Source organism: Myxocyprinus asiaticus, chromosome 5 (assembly GCF_019703515.2).
Source record: "Myxocyprinus asiaticus isolate MX2 ecotype Aquarium Trade chromosome 5, UBuf_Myxa_2, whole genome shotgun sequence".
NCBI classification, from domain to species: Eukaryota; Metazoa; Chordata; class Actinopteri; order Cypriniformes; family Catostomidae; genus Myxocyprinus; species Myxocyprinus asiaticus.
The window spans coordinates 29,718,242-29,743,937 of NC_059348.1; the positions used below are offsets into that span (position 1 = coordinate 29,718,242).

General features: G+C 38.5%; 1 protein-coding gene across 4 annotated transcripts in view; it reads right to left on the reverse strand.

Moving 5' to 3' along the window:
* Positions 1-14,655, reverse strand: part of LOC127440451 (U2 snRNP-associated SURP motif-containing protein-like) — a 39,188-nt gene extending 24,533 nt beyond the window's left edge. For 3 of the 4 annotated variants that reach the window (XM_051697021.1, XM_051697020.1, XM_051697019.1), the window contains exon 1: positions 14,550-14,655. In XM_051697021.1, the coding sequence (XP_051552981.1) occupies positions 14,550-14,594 (45 nt within the window). In that variant the 5' untranslated portion in view covers positions 14,595-14,655. Of the gene's footprint in view, positions 1-13,294; positions 13,447-14,549 lie in introns of those variants that run through there. The other variant, XM_051697024.1, reaches the window with a different exon arrangement.
* Between the last annotated feature and the right edge of the window lie 11,041 nt (positions 14,656-25,696).

A 25,696-nucleotide genomic window follows, 5' to 3' on the forward strand; every position in this document is an offset into this window, starting at 1 on the left:
CTTTAAAGCATCCACCATTGTGCCTGTTCCAAAGCAATCAAAAATAACTTGCTTAAATGACTGGCGTCCTGTTGCTCTGACCCCCATCATCAGCAAATGTTTTGAGAGACTAATCAGAGATTACATCTGCTCTGTATTGCCACTCTCTCTTGACCCGCTGCAGTTTGCTTACCGCAACAACCGCTCCACTGATGATGCCATTGCATCTACAATACACACTGCTCTCTCCCACCTGGAAAAAAGGAACACTTATGTGAGAATGCTGTTTATAGACTACAGCTCAGCATTCAACACCATAGTGCCCTCCAAGCTAGATGAGAAACTCCGGGCTCTGGGCTTAAACAGCTCGCTGTGCAGCTGGATCCTGGACTTCCTGTCAAGCAGACGCCAGGTGGTTAGAATAGGCAGCAACATCTCCTCATCACTGACCCTCAACACTGGAGCCCCACAGGGCTGTGTTCTCAGCCCACTACTGTATTCCTTGTACACACATGACTGTGTGGCAACACATAGCTCCAATGCCATCATTAAGTTTGCTGATGACACGACGGTGGTAGGTCTGATCACTGACAATGATGAAACAGCCTACAGAGAGGAGGTACACACTCTGACACACTGGTGTCAGGAGCACAACCTCTCCCTCAACGTCAGTAAGACAAAGGTGCTTGTGGTGGACTTCAGAAGAAAAGACAGAGAACACAGTCCCATCACCATCAATGGAGCACCAGTGGAGAGAGTCAGCAGCTTCAAGTTCCTGGGTGTCCACATCACTGAGGAACTCACATGGTCCATCCACACTGAAGTTGTTGTGAAGAAGGCTCATCAGCGCCTCTTCTTCGTGAGACTGCTGAGGAAGTTTGGAATGAACTGCCACATCCTCAGACGGTTCTACACCTGCACTGTAGAGAGCATCCTGACTGGCTGCATCTCCGCCTTGTACGGCAATAGCACCGCCCACAACCGCAAAGCACTGCAAAGGGTGGTGCGAACTGCCAGACACATCATCGGAGGTGAGCTTCCCTTCCTCCAGGAAATATATACAAGGCGGTGTGTGAAAAAAGCTCGGAGGATCATCAGAGACTCCAGCCACCCGAGCCATGGGCTGTTCTCACTGCTACCATCAGGTAGGCGGTATCGCAGCATCAGGACCCGCACCAGCCGACTCCATGATAGCTTCTTCCCAAGCAATCAGACTTTTGAACTCTTGATCTCCCACGATCAAAATACATCAGCACTGCACTTTATTACCCTTACTCTTATAACTCACACCGGACTGTCATAAATTATATTATTATTATTATATTATGTTCTCTCTTAACAACTGACTATCAACCGACAGCCTGAATGTCAATACAGTACAATACTGTACATTCTATATATATATATATATATATATATATATATATATATATATATATATATATATATATACACATACTTTTTTATATATTTTTATTTTTTATTTTTATTTTATAATGTGTATCTATATAGTGCGTATTGTATACTGTACAGTGTATGTTATTATTTGTATACTGTTGTGTGTAATTATGTGTATATCAGACGTTTAAATTGTGCTGTGTTAATTTGATGTTATTGTAAATTGGTATATGTCTCATCACTGTCACGACTGCTATGTTGATCGGAACTGCACCCAAGAATTTCACACACCATTGCACTTGTGTATATAGCTGTGAGACAATAAAAGTGATTTGATTTGATTTGACATAGCCTAAAAGGCTGCTCAGCAAGGAAGAAGCCACTGCTCCAAAACTGCCATAAAAAAGCCAGACTACAGTTTGCAAGTGCGCATGGGGACAAAGATCTTACATTTTGGAGAAATGTCCTCTGGTCTGATGAAACAAAAATTTAACTGTTTGGCCATAACGACCATTGTTATGTTTGAAGGAAAAAGGGTGAGGCTTGCAAGCAGAAGAACACCATCCCAACCGTGAAGCATGGTGCTATGCTGCAGGAGGGACTGGTGCACTTCACAAAATAGATGCCATCATGAGGAAGGAAAATGATGTGAATATATTGAAGCAACATCTCAAGACTAGGGTTGCAACGGTATGAGATTTTAACGGTACGATAACCATCTCGGAAAATATCACGGTTTCACGGTATTGCACAATTAAAGAAGGGTTTTTTTTTTTTTTGGTTGAACAAACGCTTTATTATATTGAAACTTGAAACAATTTTTATTCAAGTATGTGTAAACAAAAGTCTCCCTTTTGAAAATAAAATAAGAAAGCTAACAGAATTATAATAATAAACCAAATTATAAACATGATTAAAAAAAATAGCATGTAACTATAACATGTTATATAACTAAAGCATGCTAGTTTACATGTTAGCATAGGATGTTAAATTAACTACTAAATGAAAAATAACATCAGCTGTGTGAGCTTTAAAGTAAATGTCCTATGATTATTAACAATTAACATATACTGTAGGTGCATGACAGCGCAGCCAGACTGCTCCTCTCTGTACCTTTAACTCAGTGGTTCTCAACTGTTTTTGCTTCAGGACACAGATTTTACATTGGAAATCAAGTGGTGACCCACCATAGTAAAAACATAACCTGTATTTAATGTATCCTGGGTCGCATTTCCTTTTACGTTGCATAGTTTTGTTCATGGTTTTCAAGTACAAGGACATGCATCAAGTGACATTTTTGTTGTTGACGTCAACAATAAAATCTACAGGAAGTTTTCTCTCCCCCCTTTTAAAAATTGAAGAGCATATTTACTTAAATTAGCCCATTATTGTCCCATTTGTTTCCTAATTTTAAACTGAATTCAAACAGAACATACATATTACACAGGAAGAAAGGCTCCTCATTACCATGGTTAGGTCAGTGTAGCTTGTCTTAAATAATAGTAATAATAATAAAAAATTATAATATTTATGAAAAAAAAAAAAATACTAGCTGAAACATCTTGAAATTTTACAACTGCTACTGTTGATATAAAATGAGGTCTAATAGATTCTACCTTTAGATTATTTGATATGAAACTATAACACTGTCAAAATATAACTTATATTTGTTATTTGTTACTTTTACTCATGTAAAATCGTGAAACAATTTTGTAAAGGTGATTTATAATGGAAAAACATTTAGCGCATAGAACAGTGTTGCTCTTTTCCTCCTCAGTGCTGTTTAGCATGTCAGGACTACCTACTGTTTGAGAGGTTCGACTTGACTTCCTCTGTAACGCTTTAAACTAGAAAAGTCTCACTAGAATTGAAATTGGTCACATCGGTTTTGAGGTCTGCGAACTGCAATATCGAGGGAAGGCCGGTTGTTGCACGCCGCTTCAGAGAAGATCATTAGCGCGAGCTGGTTCCGTTACACTCGTGTGAAAGTGCAGATGAGAAGCCTTTAGCGATTGCGAGATTATCATTAAATCTGCCTTGGCAATCCTAAATAGGCTATCACTTGTGCGGCCGCCGAAATATCTTCAATGGGAGAACCATGGCGTTGTTCTTTCCCTGCTGTCCGCGACACAGTCCGAATAGACCTGCGACCCACCAGTTGAGAAACACTGCTTTAACTCACACACACACTCACTTATGTCAGACCCCTTCGCCTCGCTTCTCTGACATTTTCTCCACTGCATGTGTATGTGTGGCGCAAGTTGACGAGTCTGACAGGCAGACGAGGAGGAAAGGAGATGCGCACACGCAGGTGAGATTCTCCGTCCGGTTACATTTTTTTTTTCAATACCGTAGATAAGCAAATGTACATGGTATGATAACCGTCAATTTTCATACCCTGAAACCGGTATACCGTTGCAACCCTACTCAAGACATCAGCCAGGAAGTTAAAGCTTGTTTGCAAATGGGTCTTCCAAATGGACAATGACTCCAAGCATACTAGAGCCCGACCGATATGGGATTTTTGAGACCGATACGGATTTTAGAGAGGGAAAATTCACCGATTACCGATATGGTGGCCGTTAATAGTTAATTTTTGAGCTGGAATGAAAACAGACCTTTTCCATGTGGATTTTTCACCGATATGACTATGCAAAGGTACTCAGAAGGCTGCTTTCTTAAAACAAAATTTTTATCAAAGAATATTTGACATTATTATTATAAATTGTCAACAAATTCTAGAAATGAACACTGAGAAAATAAAGAATAAATGAAAATACAATAAATAGCTAAATAAACATCAGTACTGTTTAATATCAGTCAAATCAAATCAAATCACTTTATTGTCACACAGCCATATACACAAGTGCAATGGTGTGTGAAATTCTTGGGTGCAGTTCCAATCAACATAGCAGTCGTGACAGTGATGAGACATATACCAATTTACAATAACATCAAATTAACACAACACAATTTAAACATCTGTTATACACATAATTACACTCAACAATATACAAATAATAACATACACTGTACAGTATACAATACGCTGTTTTTGTTTTTTTTTGTTTTTTACTATATAGGTACACATTATTCAATAAAAATTAAATTAAAATATATATATAAAAAAAGACATATATATATATATATATATATATATATATATATATATAGAATGTACAGTATTGTACTGTATTGACATTCAGGCTGTCGGTTGATAGTCAGTTGTTAAGAGAGACATAATATAATAATAATATAATTTATGACAGTCCGGTGTGAGATATAAGAGTAAGAGTAATAAAGTGCAGTGCTGATGTATATTGATCATGAGAGATCAAGAGTTCAGAAGTCTGATTGCTTGGGGGAAGAAGCTATCATGGAGTCAGCTGGTGTGGGTCCTGATGCTGCGATACCGCCTACCTGATGGTAGCAGTGAGAACAGCCCATCGCTCGGGTGGCTGGAGTCTCTGATGATCCTCCGAGCTTTTTTCACACACCGCCTTGTATATATTTCCTGGAGGGAGGGAAGCTCACCTCCGATGATGTGTTTGGCAGTTCGCACCACCCTTTGCAGTGCTTTGCGGTTGTGGGCGGTGCTATTGCCGTACCAGGCGGAGATACAGCCAGTCAGGATGCTGACTATATTAATACTGCCGAGTCAAGATAAACAGCGGCAGCAGTGTTACACCGTATTCTGCTATACAAGTTCAGGGGAAACTTTCAACGGTGGAAAACCAGACTTTTAAATATTACATTTTGTAAATGCAACGACTGGAATTGTTCGGTTGAAGGGGGTACCAAACTGTGAATCCTGAACAAAACAGTTTGGTGAATACATGTTTACTCATTAGCTTCCACTCAGCTGACAACAATGAAAGTAGCTATGTGATTAGCTAGTTAGCTATAAGCTCGTTGTCACGGAGAGTAAAATACGGACTTTGTTTATTTTACTTTCCAGCATTGTGTCTCACCAACTAGGTAATAATATAGCGTGAAATCAACACTCAGACACAATCCACCACCGCACCGTTGTCTGCTGAGCTGCAAAAAGATGCTCTGATGTTTACCTTTCAATCTGCTACATTACTTACTGCACTGACAAACTATAGCTGGCTAACACTGCAAACAATAGCAAAGATAAACATGAGTGACATGGTTGTCAGAGACAGGGTTAACGTTATATTAGTAATATTGAAAAGGGAAAATGATGGGGTCATTGTTTATTAACTTTCCAGTATGTATTTCACAAACTAGTTAGCAACTTACCGTGAAGAGACACCGCTTAACTCCGCCCTGCCTGCAGAGCCACCGTCAGCTCAGAGACAGCTCTGTTAACAATGAAGTCGGCGCGCACTCTGCTGGACAAACTATGCTATGACACCAATTCTAAAGCACTGTTTTCTGCATTATATGTTCTGAAAAATGTTTTCAAATCGGCGCATATCGGTAAACATACGCCGATACCGATATATCGGTGAAAGGCTAATATCGTCTGACCAAAATTCCAGCAACTTATTGTGAGAAGCTTGTGGAAGGCAACACAAAACATTTGACCCAAGTTAAACAATTTACAGGCAATGCTACCAAATACTAACAAAGTGTATGTAAACTTCTGACCCACTGGGAATGTGATGAAAGAAATAATTCTCTCTACTACTATTCTGACATTTCACATTCTTAAAATAAAATAGTAATCCTAACTGACCTAAGACAGGGAATGGTTTCTACGATTAAATGTCAGGAATTGTGAAAAACTGAGTTTAAATGTATTTGGCTATGGTGTATGTAAACGTCTGACTTCAACTGTGTGTGTGTGTGTGTGTGTGTGTGTGTGTGTGTGTGTGTGTATTAGGGATGTGCGAGACTAGTCAACTAAACGGTTTTGATGCTGCTAGTCGACACTGGAATTACTAGTCGGTTAATATTTCCCCCCATTAAACTGATAATAATTTTTACACATTTATGTGTGGCTTTATATTTTTACAGAGGCTGCACTTATATTACTGTCATATTAATGTTACATATTTTAAATAGAATTAATACAAATATTATTTTAAAAAAAAAAAAGAGGATATCTAGAGCTGATAAAGAGTTTAATTTCACCTCAGGCTGCACGTGCTTCTTCCCTCTCTCACTCGTGGCGTGTGCAGGAAAATGTCCTCTCGCTAGACAAGCAAACGCAGCAAAGTAGTTATGAAATCACTTCGGTGGTGCGGGAATCGGCTTTCCAAATGGTTTAAAGTCCCTAAGGATGTTTTCACATGAGTCTTCTTTACATCTGTGCATGCTTGGATGTTATTTTTCCGCTGAGCTGGCTTTTTCAAGCGCAGGATAGACGCCTCAGGTGAGTCAAGTCCCGTCTTTCATCGGAACACGTCGACGGGTTAGTTTTACTCATCAAAAAATTTATGCTTTTGAGTAAGTAGCCTAGAAAATAACTGTTTTAGACTAGGTATGCAATTTTTTTGAATTTGCTGATTAAGGCGGCTATTTTCAACGAGGTGCCGACTGCTTAACATGTTAAACAATCTTTTATTCTGTGTGCACAGCATGTTTAGAATACATTAGGTTTATTGCAGGCTACGTCACAGGCCTATTTTTTCTATCATATAACTACTTCTTTTTTTTTACATCATAACTGTTATCGGTTAACGTTCTTTACCGAACAGCTGTCATATTAGATCAATGGTTAATGCACGACTGCACGTCGTGAAATACGCGCAACTTATCAGAGCATTTTTTTCTCTCTCATAGATTTGGTTTAGTCTACCTGTTAATTATTTTCAACAATGTCCTGACTGTTTTAATATGTTAAGTAACTTGGTGATTTCCGTTTAGAACAGGCTTTTAATGGTTGTTCCACTGATCCTGCACTATTCATTCAATTGTTTTCAATAAATGTTAAATATTTGCAAACGTTGATTCAGTGAATGCATGTCATGTTCTATATTTAATGTACAATGATCATAATTCAAGGCAAGCACGTCGCAGATAAATGCCCCTTTTCAGTGGAATTTAGCATTGGATTTGGAATAGACCAAGTATTTTAAATGGTTTTTTTTTTTTTTTTTTTTTTTACTGTTTTCTGAAGGTTGGTTTCTCTTCAGGCTAGTCGGTTACAAAACTTCCATTTAAACAACAGTCAAATTAGTTGTAGTGCACATCCCTAGTGTGTGTATGTACACACACACGCGCACACACACACACACACACACACACACACACACACGGCCAAAAGTTTGGAATAATGTACAGATTTTGCTCTTATGGAAAGAAATTGGTACTTTTATTCACCAAACAGGCATTCAACTGATCACAATGTATAGTCAGGACATTAATAATTTACAACTATTAATTATGTACAATTTGCAAAAAATTACTTTAAAGAGTTCTCATCAAAAACTCCATGTGCAGCAATGACAGCTTTGCAGATCCTTGGCATTCTAGCTGTCAGTTTGTCTAGATTCTCAGGTGACTTTTTACCCCACGCTTCCTGTAGCACTTGCCATAGATGTGGCTGTCTTTTCAGGCACTTCTCACGCACCTTACAGTCTAGCTGATCCCACAAAAGCTCAATAGGGTTAAGATCCATAACACTCTTTTCCAATGTCCGTTTCTTTTCCCATTCTATCCTTTCTTTTTGTATTTGTGTTTCAAAAGTGGCTTTTTCTTTGCAATTTTTCCCATAAGGCCTGCACCCGACTCTTCTCTTTACTGTTGTACATGAAACTGGTGTTGAGCGGGTAGAATTCAATGAAGCTGTCAGCTGAGGACATGTGAGGTGTCTATTTCTCAAACTAGAGACTCTGATGTACTTATCCTCTTGTTTAGTTGTACATCTGGGCCTTACACATCTCTTTCTGTCCTTGTTAGAGCCAGTTGTCCTTTGTCTTTGAAGACTGCAATGTACACCTTTGTATGAAATCTAAAAATGTTTGGCAATTTCAAGCATTGTATAGCCTTCATTCCTCAAAACAATGATTGACTGATGAGTTTCTAGAAAAAGCTTTTTCTTTTTTTTTTTAATCTAATATTGACCTTAAGACATGCCACTCTATTGCATACTGTGGCAACTCAAAAACAAACAAAGACAATGTTAAGCTTCATTTAACGAACCAAATAGCTTTCAACTATGTTTGATAAAATGGCAAGTGATTTTCTAGTACCAAATTAGCAATTTAGCATGATTACTCAAGGATAAGGTGTTGGAGTGATGGCTGCTGGAGATGGGGCCTGTCTAGATTTGATTAAAAAAATACTTTTTTCAAATAGTGATGGTGCTGTTTTTACATCAGTAATGTCCTGACTATACTTTGTGATCAGTTGAATGCCACTTTGGTGAATTAAAGTACCAATTTCCTTCAGAAACAGCAAAATCTGTATATTATTCCAAACTTTTGGCCACCAGTGTGTGTGTAGATGTATGTGTGTGTGTGTGTATATTTTATATACACTATATTGCCAAAAGTATTTGCTCATCTGCCTTTAGATGCATATGAACTTAAGTGACATCCCATTCTTAATCCATAGGGTTTAATATGACATTGGCCCACCCTTTGCAGCTATAACAGCATCAACTCTTCTGGGAAGGCTTTCCACAAGGTTTAGGAGTGTGTTTATGGGAATTTTTGACCATTCTTCCAGAAGCGCATTTGTGAGGTCAGACACTGATGTTGGACGAGAAGGCCTGGCTCACAGTCTTCGCTCTAATTCATCCCAAAGGTGCTCTATCGGGTTGAGGTCAGGACTCTGTGCAGGCCAGTCAAGTTCTTCCACACCAAACTCGCTCATCCATGTCTTTATGGACCTTGCTTTGTGCACTGGTGAGCAGTCATGTTGGAACAGGAAGGGGCCATCCCCAAACTGTTCCCACAAAGTTGGGAGCATGGAATTGTCCAAAATCTCTTGGTATGCTGAAGCATTCAGATTTCCTTTCACTGGAACTAAGGGGCCAAGCCCAGCTCCTGAAAAACAACCCCACACCATAATCCCCCTCCACCAAACTTCACAGTTGGCACAATGCAGTCAGACAAGTACTGTTCTCCTGGCAACCGCCAAACCCAGACTCGTCCATCAGATTGCCAGATGGAGAAGCTTGATTCGTCACTCCAGAGAACGCGTCTCCACTGCTCTAGAGTCCAGTGGCGGCGTGCTTTACACCACTGCATCCGACGCTTTGCATTGCACTTGGTGATGTATGGCATGGATGCAGCTGCTCGGCCATGGAAACCCATTCCATGAAGCTCTCTACGCACTGTTCTTGAGCTAATCTGAAGGCCACATGAACTTTGGAGGTCTGTAGCGATTGACTCTGCAGAAAGTTGGCGACCTCTGCGCACTATGCGCCTCAGCATCCGCTGACCCCGCTCTGTCATTTTACGTGGCCTACCACTTCGTGGCTGAGTTGCTGTCATTCCCAATCGCTTCCACTTTGTTATAATACCACTGACAGTTGACTGTGGAATATTTAGTAGCGAGGAAATTTCACAACTGGACTTGTTGCACAGGTGGCATCCTATCACAGTACCACGCTGGAATTCACTGAGCTCCTGAGAGCAGCCCATTCTTTCACAAATGTTTGTAGAAGCAGTCTGCATGCCTAGGTGCTTCATTTTATACACCTGTGGCCATGGAAGTGATTGGAACACCTGAATTCAATTATTTGGATGGGTGAGCGAATACTTTTGGCAATATAGTGTATATATATATTCATTTATTTATTTAAAATTACTTTTGAGCTGTTTCCATCGCTTTGCGATTGTCCAAGGGAGAACGCTTGTTTGCTCTTCCTTGCATTCCCGGATGTCATCCTCGAATTTTGCCACCTGAATTTTTCAACCCGTATTCATCTACCTAAATATTGAGACCTGAATTTCATGACCTGGAATCAAAGACTTGAATAATAAAAACTTGAATTTCAGAACCTGAATTTTTTTTTTTTAGGTGAATTCAAATATTTAAAATGAACAGCAAACATTTTCAATAACATCAAATTAGTATTTTTTCAAGATCATGAATTCGGAGGCTTTTTCAAATTCAAGTTCTGGTGATCTAAAAATGACGCCATATGTATCCAAGTTTTGTAATATTTGATGTTACTTCTGTGGAGTAAAAGGTTTGCTATGCATAGAGCTCCCAGAGATACAGGCAGCCATCAGTAACCCATCACCGAGTACATTTGGAAAGATGACAGACATGGAGTGGCTGTTACAACACTAGAAGTACACTGTGTCTACACGGGACCATATATCATCAGTGTCTCCTTTAAGGCCTCGATATACTCAAAGTCTGTCTAGCAAGTCAGTTCGCTGTCGGCCATCTTTGGAACGCTCACGGGAGGCTATTTCCAGTCATGCCAGTGCAGCTCCTACCAACTTGAATGGAGGAACACAGAAATCTCAAAAACGGTTGATCAAGATTACGATCCAAGAACATATTTCAAATCAGCAATAAAATTTTATAATACTGGAATCATAAATTGTGGTTCTTTACCTCATATTACACTAAAACACGCAATTTTCCCGGCTTGTATAGCTAATGTGAGTTAGCAAGCTGATTGACAGGCAATGTCTGTATCTAAAAGGTGATTGGCTCTTTTACATTTAAGGCGGGATTTTCTACATCTGTTGAGCGCTAGAGCTCCCTGGTTGGGCGTTCCAATTTCTCCCATTCATTAAAATAGAAGTGGCCCATCTCTGCTAAATAGTCTCTTAGCCCTTTTCCACCGAAATTGTGATGGTTCTTGTGTGGAGCCTCTGCTCCACTGGTTCACGGCCAAGGCAATCTGGAGCCTATTGTAAACTGGCCGTGCTTTTCCACTGACCTGTGAGCCGAATGGTGACGTAATGGGTTACTGTCTATGTGGTAGTTTCACGTGACTACCTCAGACATAAACAAACATGGCGTGTCACAGTGTTTGTATACAGCCTTTACTCTTGTTTTTGAAAACATATTTAAACATACGGAGTAATGCAATCCATCATTATAACTAGGGATGGGCACGAGTACTCGGACATGGCAGCAACGATCGATCACGAAAACGATGATCGATGGTGATCATGCATGATGTGAATTTGCTTAATTTGAAATTCAGTGACAATTACCTGACAACAAAACACAAATGTGTCAAAGAGGGAGCTTATTTTTAATTTTGAGATTGATTACATTGTCATTTTGAGGAGTAAATTGATTGTCAGAGATGTTTCATAGCAACCAAACTGATTTATGACGCTGCAATGCTATCATTACGATAATAAAAAAAAAAGTGTAATTAACTGTGTTTTGAACACCTGTCTCTTCAAAACTTTTGCTAAACACATTTTTTTATCCTTTAATGTACGAACTGACTCGTTAATGGATATTATTTAATAAAAGTGAATGTTTGTCACTGACTGTACACCACCTCGCAGGCGAGTGTTTCAAACACTTTGACAGAGCGCAGCTAAATGGAACAGAATGCAGCGTCTTCAAAACTGAACTTCAACTTAACACGCATATTAAAAACGCAATGGTTATGGCGTCTCCTGTTAAGCCAAATGCGATTTGAAAATAGACTGTTCAGACAGTCACTAAAAAAACTGGTGCGCGCTTACTAAGATTACTATGATAACCTGAAGGAAGACCAGACAAATGCGTGTTATGCACATTCTTTCATTGAACTGGGCAGCGAATCTTCAATAATGACAAAAAATGATGCATTATATTTTGATTATGCAATCTTTTATACATTCTTTAACAGATTATTTTATAACAGCATATAATAATGAACCACCGATACACTGGAACAACAAGACGAAATGCAGCATTGAAACAACCACACCGTCTTTTTCCAGAGCAGCCTGTATTTCTCCTGAGGTTACCTGTGGGTTTTTCTTTGTATCCCGAACAATTCTTCTGGCAGTTGTGGCTGAAATCTTTCTTGGTCTACCTGACCTTGGCTTGGTATCAAGAGATCCCTGAATTTTCCACTTCTTCATAAGCGATTGAACAGTACTGACTGGCATTTTCAAGGCTTTGGATATCTTTTTATATCCTTTTCCATCTTTATAAAGTTCCATTACCTTGTTACGCAGGTCTTTTGACAGTTCTTTTCTGCTCCCCATGGCTCAGTATCTAGCCTGCTCAGTGCATCCACGTGAGAGCTAACAAACTCATTGACTATTTATACACAGACACTAATTGCAATTTAAAAAGCCACAGGTGTGGGAAATTAACCTTTAATTGTCATTTAAACCTGTGTGTGTCACCTTGTGTATCTGTAACAAGGCCAAACATTCAAGGGTATGTAAACTTTTAATCAGGGCCATTTGGGTGATTTCTGTTATCATTATGATTTAAAAAGGAGCCAAACAACTATGTGATAATAAATGGCTTCATATGATCACTATCCTTAAATAAAAGACAGTTTTTTTGCATGATCAGTCATATTTTCAAAAACAATGCCAAAATGTCACAATTTCTGCCAGGGTATGCAAACTTTTGAGCACAACTGTATATACAGTTATGTACATGTCATTGCCCCTCGAGTACTCGACGAGTAATTAGTACTCGAGTAGGCAAAATGACCAAAATGCCCATCCCTAGTTATTGCATTGCTCAACAAGATTGTCAGAGATGACATCTAAGCTAAAGATGACAGGTAATTACATTATATTGTATTAATTATGGCTTAACTTGCTAAGTTCTGTAAACTGTTACAGTGGAATCATTATTAACATTGGTGTAGCAGATGGTTATATTTGAATTTTTGCCATAGCATATAATATTACTGATTGAGAATCCCACCGTTTTACTTAAAATAGCCGCGATCTTCCAAACTGAATAGCTGGTCAAACATCCCCTTACAGAACAAAACAATGCACAAAACATAACAACAGTGAAAGAAAAGCTAACAAAGTTGGCAAATATAACAACTCACTGAGATCAGCTGCAGAGGACACCGGTGATTCACTGTTTATCACGAGCGTTACTGGCTGAATTCAATGCCCCGATTAGTTAGCAGGCTGGTCGGTGTCAGGAGTCCAAAACATCGTTGCTCCGTCCACTGTCGCTTTTGCTTATGTCCTTCTTATGATCCCTGTACTCCCTTAAGTGTCTTTCAATTTGTTTATGATTTGGTCAGTTGTATGATTTAAGGCAGCATGCATCATGTTGTGCTGTATCTTCATTCTTGTAGTGTATTTTTTCCCCTTTGATCTCACTAGTTTATCTAGGATCTTCGTAAATACCATATCGCAAGTAGAGCACTCACTTCGTCGTGTTATCTGAATGGTGGAAAAGGGCTATCTGATATACTTCCAACGAAATCGAAAAATGAATGGGTGTTATGTCATTTAGAACAACATCTGGTCAAAAAGGTGTTTTTGCATTAATTTCGGTGGTTCGTAACAACTCGCTGGGGCCAACTTTTAGTAAAAATTATTATCGGCTACTAAACACCTTCTTACTACCATTGGTCCACGTCATCGGTAGGTGTGACCTGGAGCTCCACCTACCTTCTAAACGCCTCCCACATCGGTGTGGTGGATGTCTGGATGTTCGGAAACAGTATACCGTTGCTTGGCTGTTTAGAACTTTTACCCCTGAACAACAACTTCAACGTTAGTATATCAAGGCCTTTACTGTTGACACCGTTCACGTTGCTAGTGATATTACCTAGAGATATTAGCAAACATGATCATGTTAGCTCTTCGAAGCAAAACGAATATATTCAACCAACTATGAACATATTTTAAACAAGATTATTTTAATATTAGCATGAAATGCAGCCCTTATCGACAAGACTATAATGTCCAGTCAACACAAATAGCGTTTCTTCAGGTTCATGTTAGCTCTCCCAGCAAACAATAAACACACGCAAACTTATTTCGTTCTCTGTGGCCGTGTCAACAATATATAATCGAAACCATAAACAGGATCACATGTAGAATACACTGCAGTCAGATTTTAATCCGTTAATTGTTTTATTATTAAAAATCTGTGCAGCCGCCGGAATTCTCGCTAACTACACTGCTAGCGAGTTAGCGTCTCAACCGAGAAGCTTGAAGGGCTACTCATCCTGTCACAAAGCAGCACACTACTGACTCAAACACAACATTACTGCAATTTAATCTTCGTAAGCAAGACAGCATGTCTTAAGCGTAGTGATATGAAATTAAAATGTGCTCAAATACCTTGGAGTTGGCTTTCTGCGCCCCACCTGGCGTTTTGTCCGCCATTTTGCCCAACACTGTGCTGCGTGAAGCGCGTTCACGCTCCCAAACTGAGAACAGGGGTCTTCTTCTTCTGTGGGTTTACTGGCGGGCTGCAAACCAACTAAATAGCTGCATGCCGCCACCTACTTTGGAGTGTGACGAGGATGAAGTCTAGGAATAAAATATGTTCAACAGTTTCCATCTCCTGACATGTATCACATAAACCCATGTTATGTTTGCCCATGATGTGAAGTGTTGCGTTAAGTTTAGTACTATGACATGTTCCTTTCTATTTAAGTTATGAGTCATTTTATCTTGCCTTACATTGCTTTGCATTTTATGGAAATGTCTGCCATTCTGACATGCATCCCAGTACTTCTTCCATTTGTAATAGCAAGCTTCTGAAATCAAATGTTTCCCTTCCACCCTGCTTAAATTGACTGTTAAGCTTATTTTATCTAATGTAAGTGCTTCCTTAGCTGTTTTATCTGCTTTTTCATTTTCTTGCACCCCGACATGTGCTGGTACCCTTGTAAAATTTACTGAGATTCCAATCTGCCTTCATCTATATAAACTGACCAATATTTCTGTCAAGATATCATCTCTACATGTTTGAAATGTTTGAAGGCTTAAGAATGATGCCATTGAGTCCGAACATATAACAACCTTATCTGGCAACACTTCCTCGACCCAACCAAATGCCAATTGTAATAGCAACCAACTGCACTGTACACTGATGTCCCATCCGTTAACCTCCCAAAGTTTCAGATTTTAAACTCATAATATGCTGCACCTGTTCGTCCAGCATCAGGGTTTTTGAGCCATCCGTGTACACTGGAAGAAATGCATAATGGGCAGTTCTAATATGTTCCAGTGTTATAGATTTTATATTATTTCTACTCTGTCCTTTTTGAATGTATTCATGTAATTTGAAGTCAAATTTAGGTTCACTGAATAACGTCTGGGGCATCAGGGATATTGTAACAGTTGGTCCAAATATTCTAGAATCTAATGACATTTCTTCTGCCCACTCCTTAGCTTTCCATGCAAATCCTGATTCTCTTGAATTTATTGTTTCCCCAACTCTCTTCTAATACTTTCCTTGCCAGATGTTCTTTATTGTGACCCTGTAAAGAGGACAGGAGTCATGGTCATATCTCAGCAAAATCTGAATGATGTTCTTATTATTATTATTATTTGGGGTTATGGCGTATTCCGCACCTTAGGCACATACCACCACCTACTGTTATTTGTGTGTGTGTGTGTGTGTGTGTGTTTTTTTTTTTTTTTTGTTTTTTTTGTTTTTTGCAACCAGCATGGGTGATCTTTCTACCTTTCTTCTGTTTGTTTTGGGTTCCAACAATGGAGGGCTCAGCCTGCTGGGTGTTCAGCTCCCATGCCTAAACCTCACTATGCGAGTTCCCTCTATATCAGGGTGTATGTAGTTTTATGTTAATAACATATCAAGATCCTCTTATCTTCTGTATCAAATATGTTTATCTAAACCTGTCTATTAAGAAAGTCATAATTACTCTTTGATTCATTTGGGCTTGTTTACCTTTCCCTAAGATCCAACTGATCGTACTTATACTTTTGTATTACCTTTTAAGTTCTCAATCATACTCTTTCTTTCTATATAATATTTTCTACATTTCAATATTGTGTGTTCTACTGTTTCCATTTCCCCACAAAAATCACATCTGCCTGTATTATGTTAACCTATTAAAAGTAATGACGTATTAAGCCCTGTATGTCCAGATTGCAGTCTAGATGGAATCACCTCCTCTTTCCTATATCGCCCTAAATTGTATGCCTTCTTAATTGATCCTTATCCTATAATAAAATCTTCCTATACTGCATAAATCCCATTTCGTCTGCCACTCTTTTTGAATACTTTATTTAATATTGATTTAATTTCTCCTCTGCCTAACGGAACCTCAATGTCGATAATGTTTCTTCTTAATGCCATTTTGCCAACATATCTGCCATTTCATTTCTGTAAACTCCTGTGTATGCCATGTTTCTAGTGATTTTGTAATCATAGATAGATAGATAGATAGATAGATAGATAGATAGATAGATCATATCATATACACTACCGGTCAAAAGTTTTGAAACACTTGACTGAAATGTTTCTCATGATCTAAAAAACTTTTGATCTGAAGGCGTATGCTTAAATGTTTGAAATTAGTTTTGCAGACAAAAATATAATTGTGCCACCATATTAATTCATTTCATTATAAAACTAAAATTTAATAAAAAAAATAAAAAAAGTTTTTGAAATTGATGACTTGGACCAAATAATAAAGAAAAGCAGCCACTAAGTGCCCAACATAGATGGGAACTCCTTCAATACTGTTTAAAAAGCATCCCAGGGTGATACCTCAAGAAGTTGGTTGAGAAAATGTCAAGAGTACATGTCTGCAAATTCTAGGCAAAGGGTGACTACTTTGACGATGCTAAAATATAACACAGTTTTGATTTATTTTTTTATGATATTATTATTTTGTTTAGTCACAACATAATTCCCATAGTTCCATTTATGTTATTCCATAGTTTTGATGACTACTTTTATTCTAAAATGTGAAAAAAATTATGTTTCAAAACTTTTGACCGGTAGTGTATATATTCTCTAGCAGATTGATGTGATACTAGACTAATTAGTGCTGACATGGAATCTCAACAGATGATTACTCTATCTGGTCTAACATCTTCAATCCACTGGAGTGCAACCAAGAGTGCAACTAATTCTACTGTATATACTAATCTGTTCGATAGTCTCTTGAAGATACATAACTTGAATTCTGGAATACAAAATACCAGTTTTTGTAGTATCTGCTGCTTTTGATCCATCAGTGAATATCTGTAAATACAAGAAATAATTAACTTTCATATATTTCTCTCTCTCTCTCTCTCTCTCTCTCTCTCTATATATATATATATATATCAGAATCAGAATCAGCTTTATTGCCAGGTATGCTTACACATACAAGGAATGTGTCTTGGTGACAGGAGCTTCCAGTGTACAACAATACAAAAACAGGAGCAAGACATAGATAATAATAAAAATAAAAAAAATAGTTATACACATATGTACATACACACACAGACACACACATGTACATACACACATACACATAAATAGTGCAATCTAATACAAATCTGTTATCTGTTATGTACAGTGAAAATACAAATCTGTTATGTACAGTGCAAATGTTTTTTTGTATTTTTTCAGAAGAATGAAATGGCAGAAGAGGTTGGATGTGTTGGATAAATATATAAAAAAAGACTAAACTGTGTATTGCACATAGTTATTGCTCAATGGGGCAATTTAACTGTTCATGAGATGGATAGCCTGAGGGAAAAAACTGTTCCTGTGCCTGACGGTTCTGGTGCTCAGAGCTCTGAAGCGTCGGCCAGAAGGCAACAGTTCAAAAAGGTAATGGGCAGGGTGAGTGGGGTCCAGAGTGATTTTTCCAGCCTTTTTCCTCACTCTGGAAGAACCAATAATCCTCTCAGCAGTCCGAATTGTCCTTTGTAGTCTTCTGATGTCTGATTTCGTAGCTGAACCAAACCAGACAGTTATTGAAGTGCAGAGGACAGACTCAATGACCGCTGAGTAGAACTGTAACAGCAGCGCCTGTGGCAGGTTGAACTTCCTCAGCTGGCGAAAGAAGTACAACCTCTGCTGGGCCTTTTTCACAATGAAGTCAATGTGTGTCTCCCACTTCAGGTCCTCTGAGATGGTAGTGCCCAGGAACCTGAATGACTCCACTGCTGCCACAGTGCTGTTTAGAATGGTGAGGGGGGGGTCAGTGTTGGGGTGTTCTTCCTAAAGTCCACAATCATCTCCACCGTTTTGAGCGTGTTCAGCTCAAGGTTGTTTTGACTGCACCAGACAGCCAGCTGTTCAACCTCCCTTCTGTATGCAGACTCATCGTCATCTCGGATGAGGCCGATGACAGTGGTGTCATCTGCAAACTTCAGGAGCTCGACAGAGGGGTCCTTGGCGATGCAGTGATTGGTGTAGAGGGAGAAGATTAGTGGGAGAAGAGTAGTGGGGAGAGCACACATCCCTGGGGGGGCACCAGTGCTGATTGTACAGGTGCTGGAAGTGAGTTTCCCCTGTCTCACAAGCTGCTGCCTGTCCATCAGAAAGCTAGTAATCCACTGACAGATAGACATGGGAACAGAGAGTTGGTGTAATTTATTCTGGAGTATAGCTGGGATGATGGTGTTGAAAGCCAAACTGAAGTCCACAAAAAGGATCCTTGCATATGTCCCTGGTCTGTCCAGATGTTGCAGGATATGATGCAATCCCATGTTGACTGCATCATCCACAGACCTGTTTCCTCGATAAGCAAATTGAAGGGGATCTAGAAAGGGTCCAGTGATGTTCTTCAGGCGGGCCAACACCAGTCTCTCAAATGATTTCATGACCACAGATGTCAGGGCGACAGGTCTGTAGTCATTAATTCCTGTGATTTTTGGTTTCTTTGGGACAGGAATAATGATTGAGTGTTTGAAGCAACATGGGACTTCACACTGCTCCAGTGATCTATTGAAGATCTGTGTGAAGATGGGGGACAGCTGGTTAGCACAGGATCGAAGACACGCTGGTGAGATGCCATCTGGGCCTGAAGTTTTCCTTGTGTTTGTTTCCGAAAGACGCGGCTCACATCATCTTCACAGATCTTAAGTGCAGGTTGAGTAGCAAAAGGTGGGAGGAGGGGGGTTGCAGGAGGTGTTGGTGTTGGTGTGAAGTGAAGGTCAGAGTGGGTGTGGGGTGTGAGATTGGGCCTTTCAAATCTGCAGTAGAACACATTCAGGTCGTCAGCCAGTTGTTGGTCCACCACAGGGTTGGGGGTAGGAGTCCTGTAATTTGTGAGTTGTTTCATGCCACTCCACACTGATGCAGAGTCGTTAGCGGAAAACTTGTTTTTCAGCTTCTCAGAGTATCTTCTTTTAGCCACTCTGATTTCCTTGTTCAGTGTGTTCCTGTCCTGATTGTACAAGACTTTATCCCCACCCCTGTAAGCATCCTCTTTGGCCTGACGAAGCTCTGCTGTAAACCACGGTTTGTCGTTGTTGAACTTTAAATAAATAAATGTCAAGCAAAACGTCTGAATATTCAAAAACCAGGAAAAGACTGTCTGGTACAAGCTGTCGAATGTTCAACAGTTCGTCTCTGGTAAAACTGACTGGAAAAAGATTACCAAACACAGGACAAACAAACAAAAACAACAAAACAATAGGAGCGCTCCACACCGAGGAGGCCATCCGCATCGCCATCATGATTCCTCTGATATTCACAGCAATCTTCTAGTACTTTCATAGTTTGATGTTTTTGCTTACTGCTCTCAAGTCTACTCCAATATGCTAAAGATTGTTTGCTTCTTAAGTCTGATGGGAGTTCTTCTGTCACTACCAGTAAAGTATAATTTGGGGTATGACGAAGTGCCCCAGTACATAATCTCAAGGCCTTTGTCTGTATTTTATCCAGTTTACTGAGGTTTGATTTTGCCGCTACTCTATATATTGGACATCCATAATCAATATTGGGTCTCTCTGTATATACTAATCATTGATTTTTTTATCTGCAACCCATCACAACCTAATGTGGCCATCATCAAATTTATAACTTTCTTACCTTTATTCTCATATTTATATGTGTTCTCCATGTATACTTGTTATCAAACTATAATCCCAGATAGTACTTAAAAACTGACACTCTCTCTAGTGGACTACCATTTAGATAAAGTTTGTTATTTTCAGGGATAGATTTTCTTGAAAAGTACATACAACATGATTTACTAAATTATATCTTACTGTAAATCCCCATGTTAGTGACCATCTTTTCCACGTCTAGTATTGCTTTTTGAAGAACTGATATTTTGCATTCTATATTTCTTCCTCTTTTCCATAAGGTGCCATCTGTTTAACATGATATAGCATATCTGGTCTTCTCCTGGGGCTGTATTTTTGCATCCATTAATTGCCAGGTTTAATTCATCCAAACTAAAATCAACATCTAATGTGTTCTCGGATGGTTTCCTTGGTATATTAACATCTGGATAGCTTTTTAATATTTCTTCTCTTTTATCACTATATTCACTGTCCTTATTCAGTGTGTTTACTTCAGCAAATATCTTTCCAATTAAATTATCTTTGTCCTTATCATTTGCATAAACAGATCCATTTTCTGTCATTACTGGTATAGGTGTATACTTTCCTTTACCACCCATTCTCTTTAGCATGTTCCATACTTTGCTTATACTGGTCTCTTTCCCAATGGTTGAACCAGATTTTCTCCAATATTCTCTTTTAGATGTTTTAATTGTTCTGCAACAACTTGCTTTTCATTTCTGATATTACAATGAATTTTCGAAACTACGATTTTTCCTTAGTATTTTAAATGCATGATTTCTCACTTGGATTGCCTTAGTACACTCTCCAGACCACCATGGTGCTATTTTCCTTTTTCCTTTGCCTGTTCTTCTGTGGATGCTATTTTTTAGCAGCATTATATATACATGCTACCATACTTTCAGCCTGTTCATCTATAGATCCATTTTCATTTATGATATTATTTGTTATACATAATGAATTAAATAACTCCCAGTTTGCTTTATTAAAGCACCATTTTCCTCCATATATTTGCTTATATTGTAATACCCTATCTATTGTGTTCACTGGGAAGTGATCACTACCTATGGGATTTTCTAGTGTACTCCATTCAATTCTGTTAGGGAGGCAGACACTAGTGTTAGATCTAGACTTGAAATCTTACTTGTCATTATATTTATTCTTGTGCCAGTTCCATCATTCAGACATACCATAACATTCCATAAAGTCCTCAACTACTACCCCATTTGTGTCAGTGTTTATACTACCCCATAGTGTGTTGTTTGCATTAAAATCCCCACACCATATTTCCAGCCCTTTAGATTTATTGATTTTCTCAACAACAAAAAATCATTGACATTGTTTGTATTCATGCTCATCTCCGCATTTTACACATCTTTGTTTCCCTCTACAGACTGCTGCTACATGCCCTATTCTTTGGCATTTGTAGCATCTTATTGATGGTGGTATGTATTCCCTTACTTGATAGCTCATCATACCAATGAGACCCGATTAGGTATTGGATCTCAAAACTGTATCATTACACTGAGACTGTCCTGTTTCTAATTATCTCTATGTGATATGAGTCGTTTAGCATCTAGTACTATCCCTCCTTTTAAGTTTGCTTTGATTTCTTCATTCAAAACTGATGTTGGCCTCCGACAGTCAACGGATGCAGATGTCATCCTGATTTTTCTTCAAAAAAGTTCACTTGAGATGCTTGGTTCAGCCTTAGCCTTTTTCTGTAATCTCATTGCTGTTCATTAGTGGTGATGAGCTATTTGATCCTTTGCACTTCATTTTATATCTCACTTCTTGATATCCTACCTCTTCTTCATCTGCCCATTCAATATCATCAGAACTATCACCCATTTTGTTTGCACTTATCTCTCTGTAAATTGTGTTTCTGTTACTCCTTCTCGTGCGTCTGTTGTGTACGCTTCCTGTGCCCGTCAGCTCCTCAGCGCCATTATTTGGAAATCATTGACCATTTGCAGAGTCACGTCACATTTGGCCTGTATGATGTTAACGTTATATGATTCATTTATGTATTAATTTTTCATGCCTAACCTAACACATTGAAACTCAGAATACATAAATTATCATTTTTGTTCAGTGTATGAATAGTGCACACAATGAATTGTGCTGAAAAATATGTATTTAGAAAAATGCTGGACCAATACCTTAATTTGAAATTGAATATGGGTCATGTCACTTTTGCCACTTGTGAATTCATTTTCAATTTACTAATATTGACAGGCCTATCCTCACTCTCAGTGAGGCCGAGCATTTGTAAAGCAGCTATATACATTACGCAAATCACAATTATCCATAATTAAGATGTAAGCACTTTTTTGTTTTGATTATTAAGATGGCAGCTGGCAGTAAGACTGCAGTTCTTCACAGAGCTTCATCATTGTAGGCTGACCATAATAAGTCAAAGTCCGAGTAAATTATTGTTATTTCTCTCCTGTGTGGTAGGAGAATAAATTAAATACAGTGTATCCAGGAGCCACAGTCCAGAACACATCCTTACAAATGATCACTTTATTAGTGCACCCATTCTGCAGCTGCTTTTATCTGCTTTCAGTGCGTTCAAGTTCAAGGTATACATTTATCAGAATCTGTGTTCCATGGGAACTAAACAAATTTCCCTGACCTTGGCATTTTTGGCACAATGCTATACTGTACCAGTTAAGCTACAGGAACAGATGATAGTAATGTGTGTTATAACAGAGTAATAAAAGAGTGATAATAGAGTGACTATTTGCACTATGTGTGACTAGGACCTGCCGCACAGTGCAGCCATTTGCACTCCAATAGTCAGGTGGAAACACAGAAATTGAAGACAAATGCACCCCTAGTGTCACTTCAGTGCTGTGTGGTGTAAAGATGGAGTGGATGTGCTTTTCTTGTGCAGACGACCCAGGTTCGATTCTGCCTTTTGTCCCACTTTTCCCCATCCTGTTTTCTGTCTCCACTCTCAATACTTCCTTTTACACTAATAATAAATAAAAATGAATATAAAGGCTGATTTCCTCGTAGTGATTTGGTCACTGTGACGAATGGGGAGCTGAGAGAAAGGTTTGAGCTGGGTAAAATTAACCATAGTTTTACTATAGTAATATTGTAGTAACCATGTTTTTTGGTGGAAGCCATAGTTTTAATGCAAGCTACAATGGTGTTACTACAGTAATATGATGTTAAAATAGTAACCATGTTTAATTTTGTGGCTACTATGATTTTACTACAAAATACCATGGTGAAATTTTTCTATGGTTAGGGTTACATTTAATGTAAATAGCATCTATTGCTAATTGCACTTAGTACATATAGCCTCTGCCTAATATTAATACAATACTACAAACAATGACACAACTGAACAATAATTGCATCCATGGACTTGGGTTACAATGTATTCCTGTAGATAATGGGCTAGATGTTGTAGTGCAAAAATGGTGTTTTAATAACAGTGTTTCAGAGGTGATGTTATGAACACACTCATTATGACTATTTATTTTTTAATATTGTTATATCATTATGAATGATTTACTCTTCTAACATATAGTTGGAGTAGCCTACACAGAGTGCGCTTCGGCTCCATCCTGATGTCTAATAATATAGCAATGGCTACAATTAACGTTACCAGTTAATGTACTTTGAAGACCATGAGTGTGACAATAAAAATACAGACAATCAATATCTTTCAAAAGATTTATAGCACTTTTATCATATTATGATCTACTCATTGATAATCTTCCACACTGATTTGTCCATAAGCAGACAATGCTACATTTACACCACGTACAGGACAATGACATTTTAGACGGTAAGTTCAGGCATTGACAATAAACTATATTGTTATCCATCCAGTGTATTTAGCTTGAGTATGACATTAAAGTGTTTCTTTTGGCAAATTCAGTGCCGTAGACCAGGGCCATCATCAGGGAGGGAGCGACCGTGGATGTCAGGGAGGAGAAAAGTGTTTTTCAGTGGTTGATTTTTAAATTCTGAATATGTGGTTACCATCCCAAAATGTATACTATCACATTAAAATAAATTAGGCTACAAAATTAATTTAATCCTTAAATGTACATAAACAAACAACTTGTGATTTGTTGAAGCATATATGCTTCCGCTCTTGGCATTCACCACGTGCCTTAATTGAAAAACATTAAATCAAGGTCCACTGTGAACGCAGACAGCGTGAGTCAAAAGTGCCATTAAAGATTGGGCTTGATGAGAATGTGTGCCACATATTTAGGAAATAATTCATAACTTCATAGCCTATGCACCACAGACTACATGCAAGGTGAATATGATTTTGCTACAGGTGTATTTATTGAAATGGACACTTGAGGCCTATTGAGATATTAATCTCGTCGTGCTTGCATGGTGTTGCTTGGACATTCCCTTAAAATATAAAACACACTTTAAAGAACAGAATTGAACCATGGCCAACAAGGCCTATTTGACATTGAATACACAGTCAGCGTAGAACATTAGGCAACACTCTGATTGAATAGCCTAGAAATTAAGCCTTAGCATGTATGCATCAGTAATAACATTCAAATAAATATGGGCCATTGATTCAATATCCAACAATATATAAATTGTAACCAAATACAGAAAACAATCATAATGATAACGGAAAGCTATCATTTAATACCACTGCTCGGTAGGCACGCTAAATTCGGCAGCATCCTTTTAAACACCCTGCATCATGTCCGTAACTGCATCATCATCCCACTAGGGTGGATAAATGGAATTATTATCTAGGTTCATTCTAGGATTTAGGAGTTCATGTAAATACCACTGCAAAGCCATTCAAACTTGTTGAAATCACTGCTTAATAATAAAGCTGACTTGCAAATAAATGATGAGCCAGCGAAATAAATATGGAAACTGTGCTGAGTGCTACATTACAAGGGAGGTGTGTGACGTCACCATGCAGACAGATGTTCAATCCCTGTGTCCTTGAGTTTAGCTATAAATTATGGCAGAGCCAACAAATGACATATGCCAAAGGATTGATTCAGTGACGTGCACAGATCTTAGCAGGGGTAGGGACGGAAGGATAAAAAAGGGCACTGATTTATCCTTTTTAATGAGTAGTAATTATAAATACTTAAGTAATTTCTTTGATTTTTGAGTATTTATCCATTTTCTTGTATATACAGTATATAGCCTACTGTACATATATTTTTCCTTTATCACAAATAATAGCCTATTCTGTTATATTTCTCACAAAAAGCACCATGGTAACACACTAATTTATTTGTTTCTTTTCAGACATAGTCTGAGATAACCCTAAGTTTATGACATGTGTCATAGTAAAACCATGGTATTTTTTAAAGTACCTTGGAGTACCATGACAGTATCATGAAATATGAATATGAACAATCATTCAATACCATGGCATTACCCTGGTAACGTGGTGCACAGTGCAAAGGTGTGATGAGAAAGTGCAAGCGCGAGTCGATCGACTGTGTTCCGCGAAT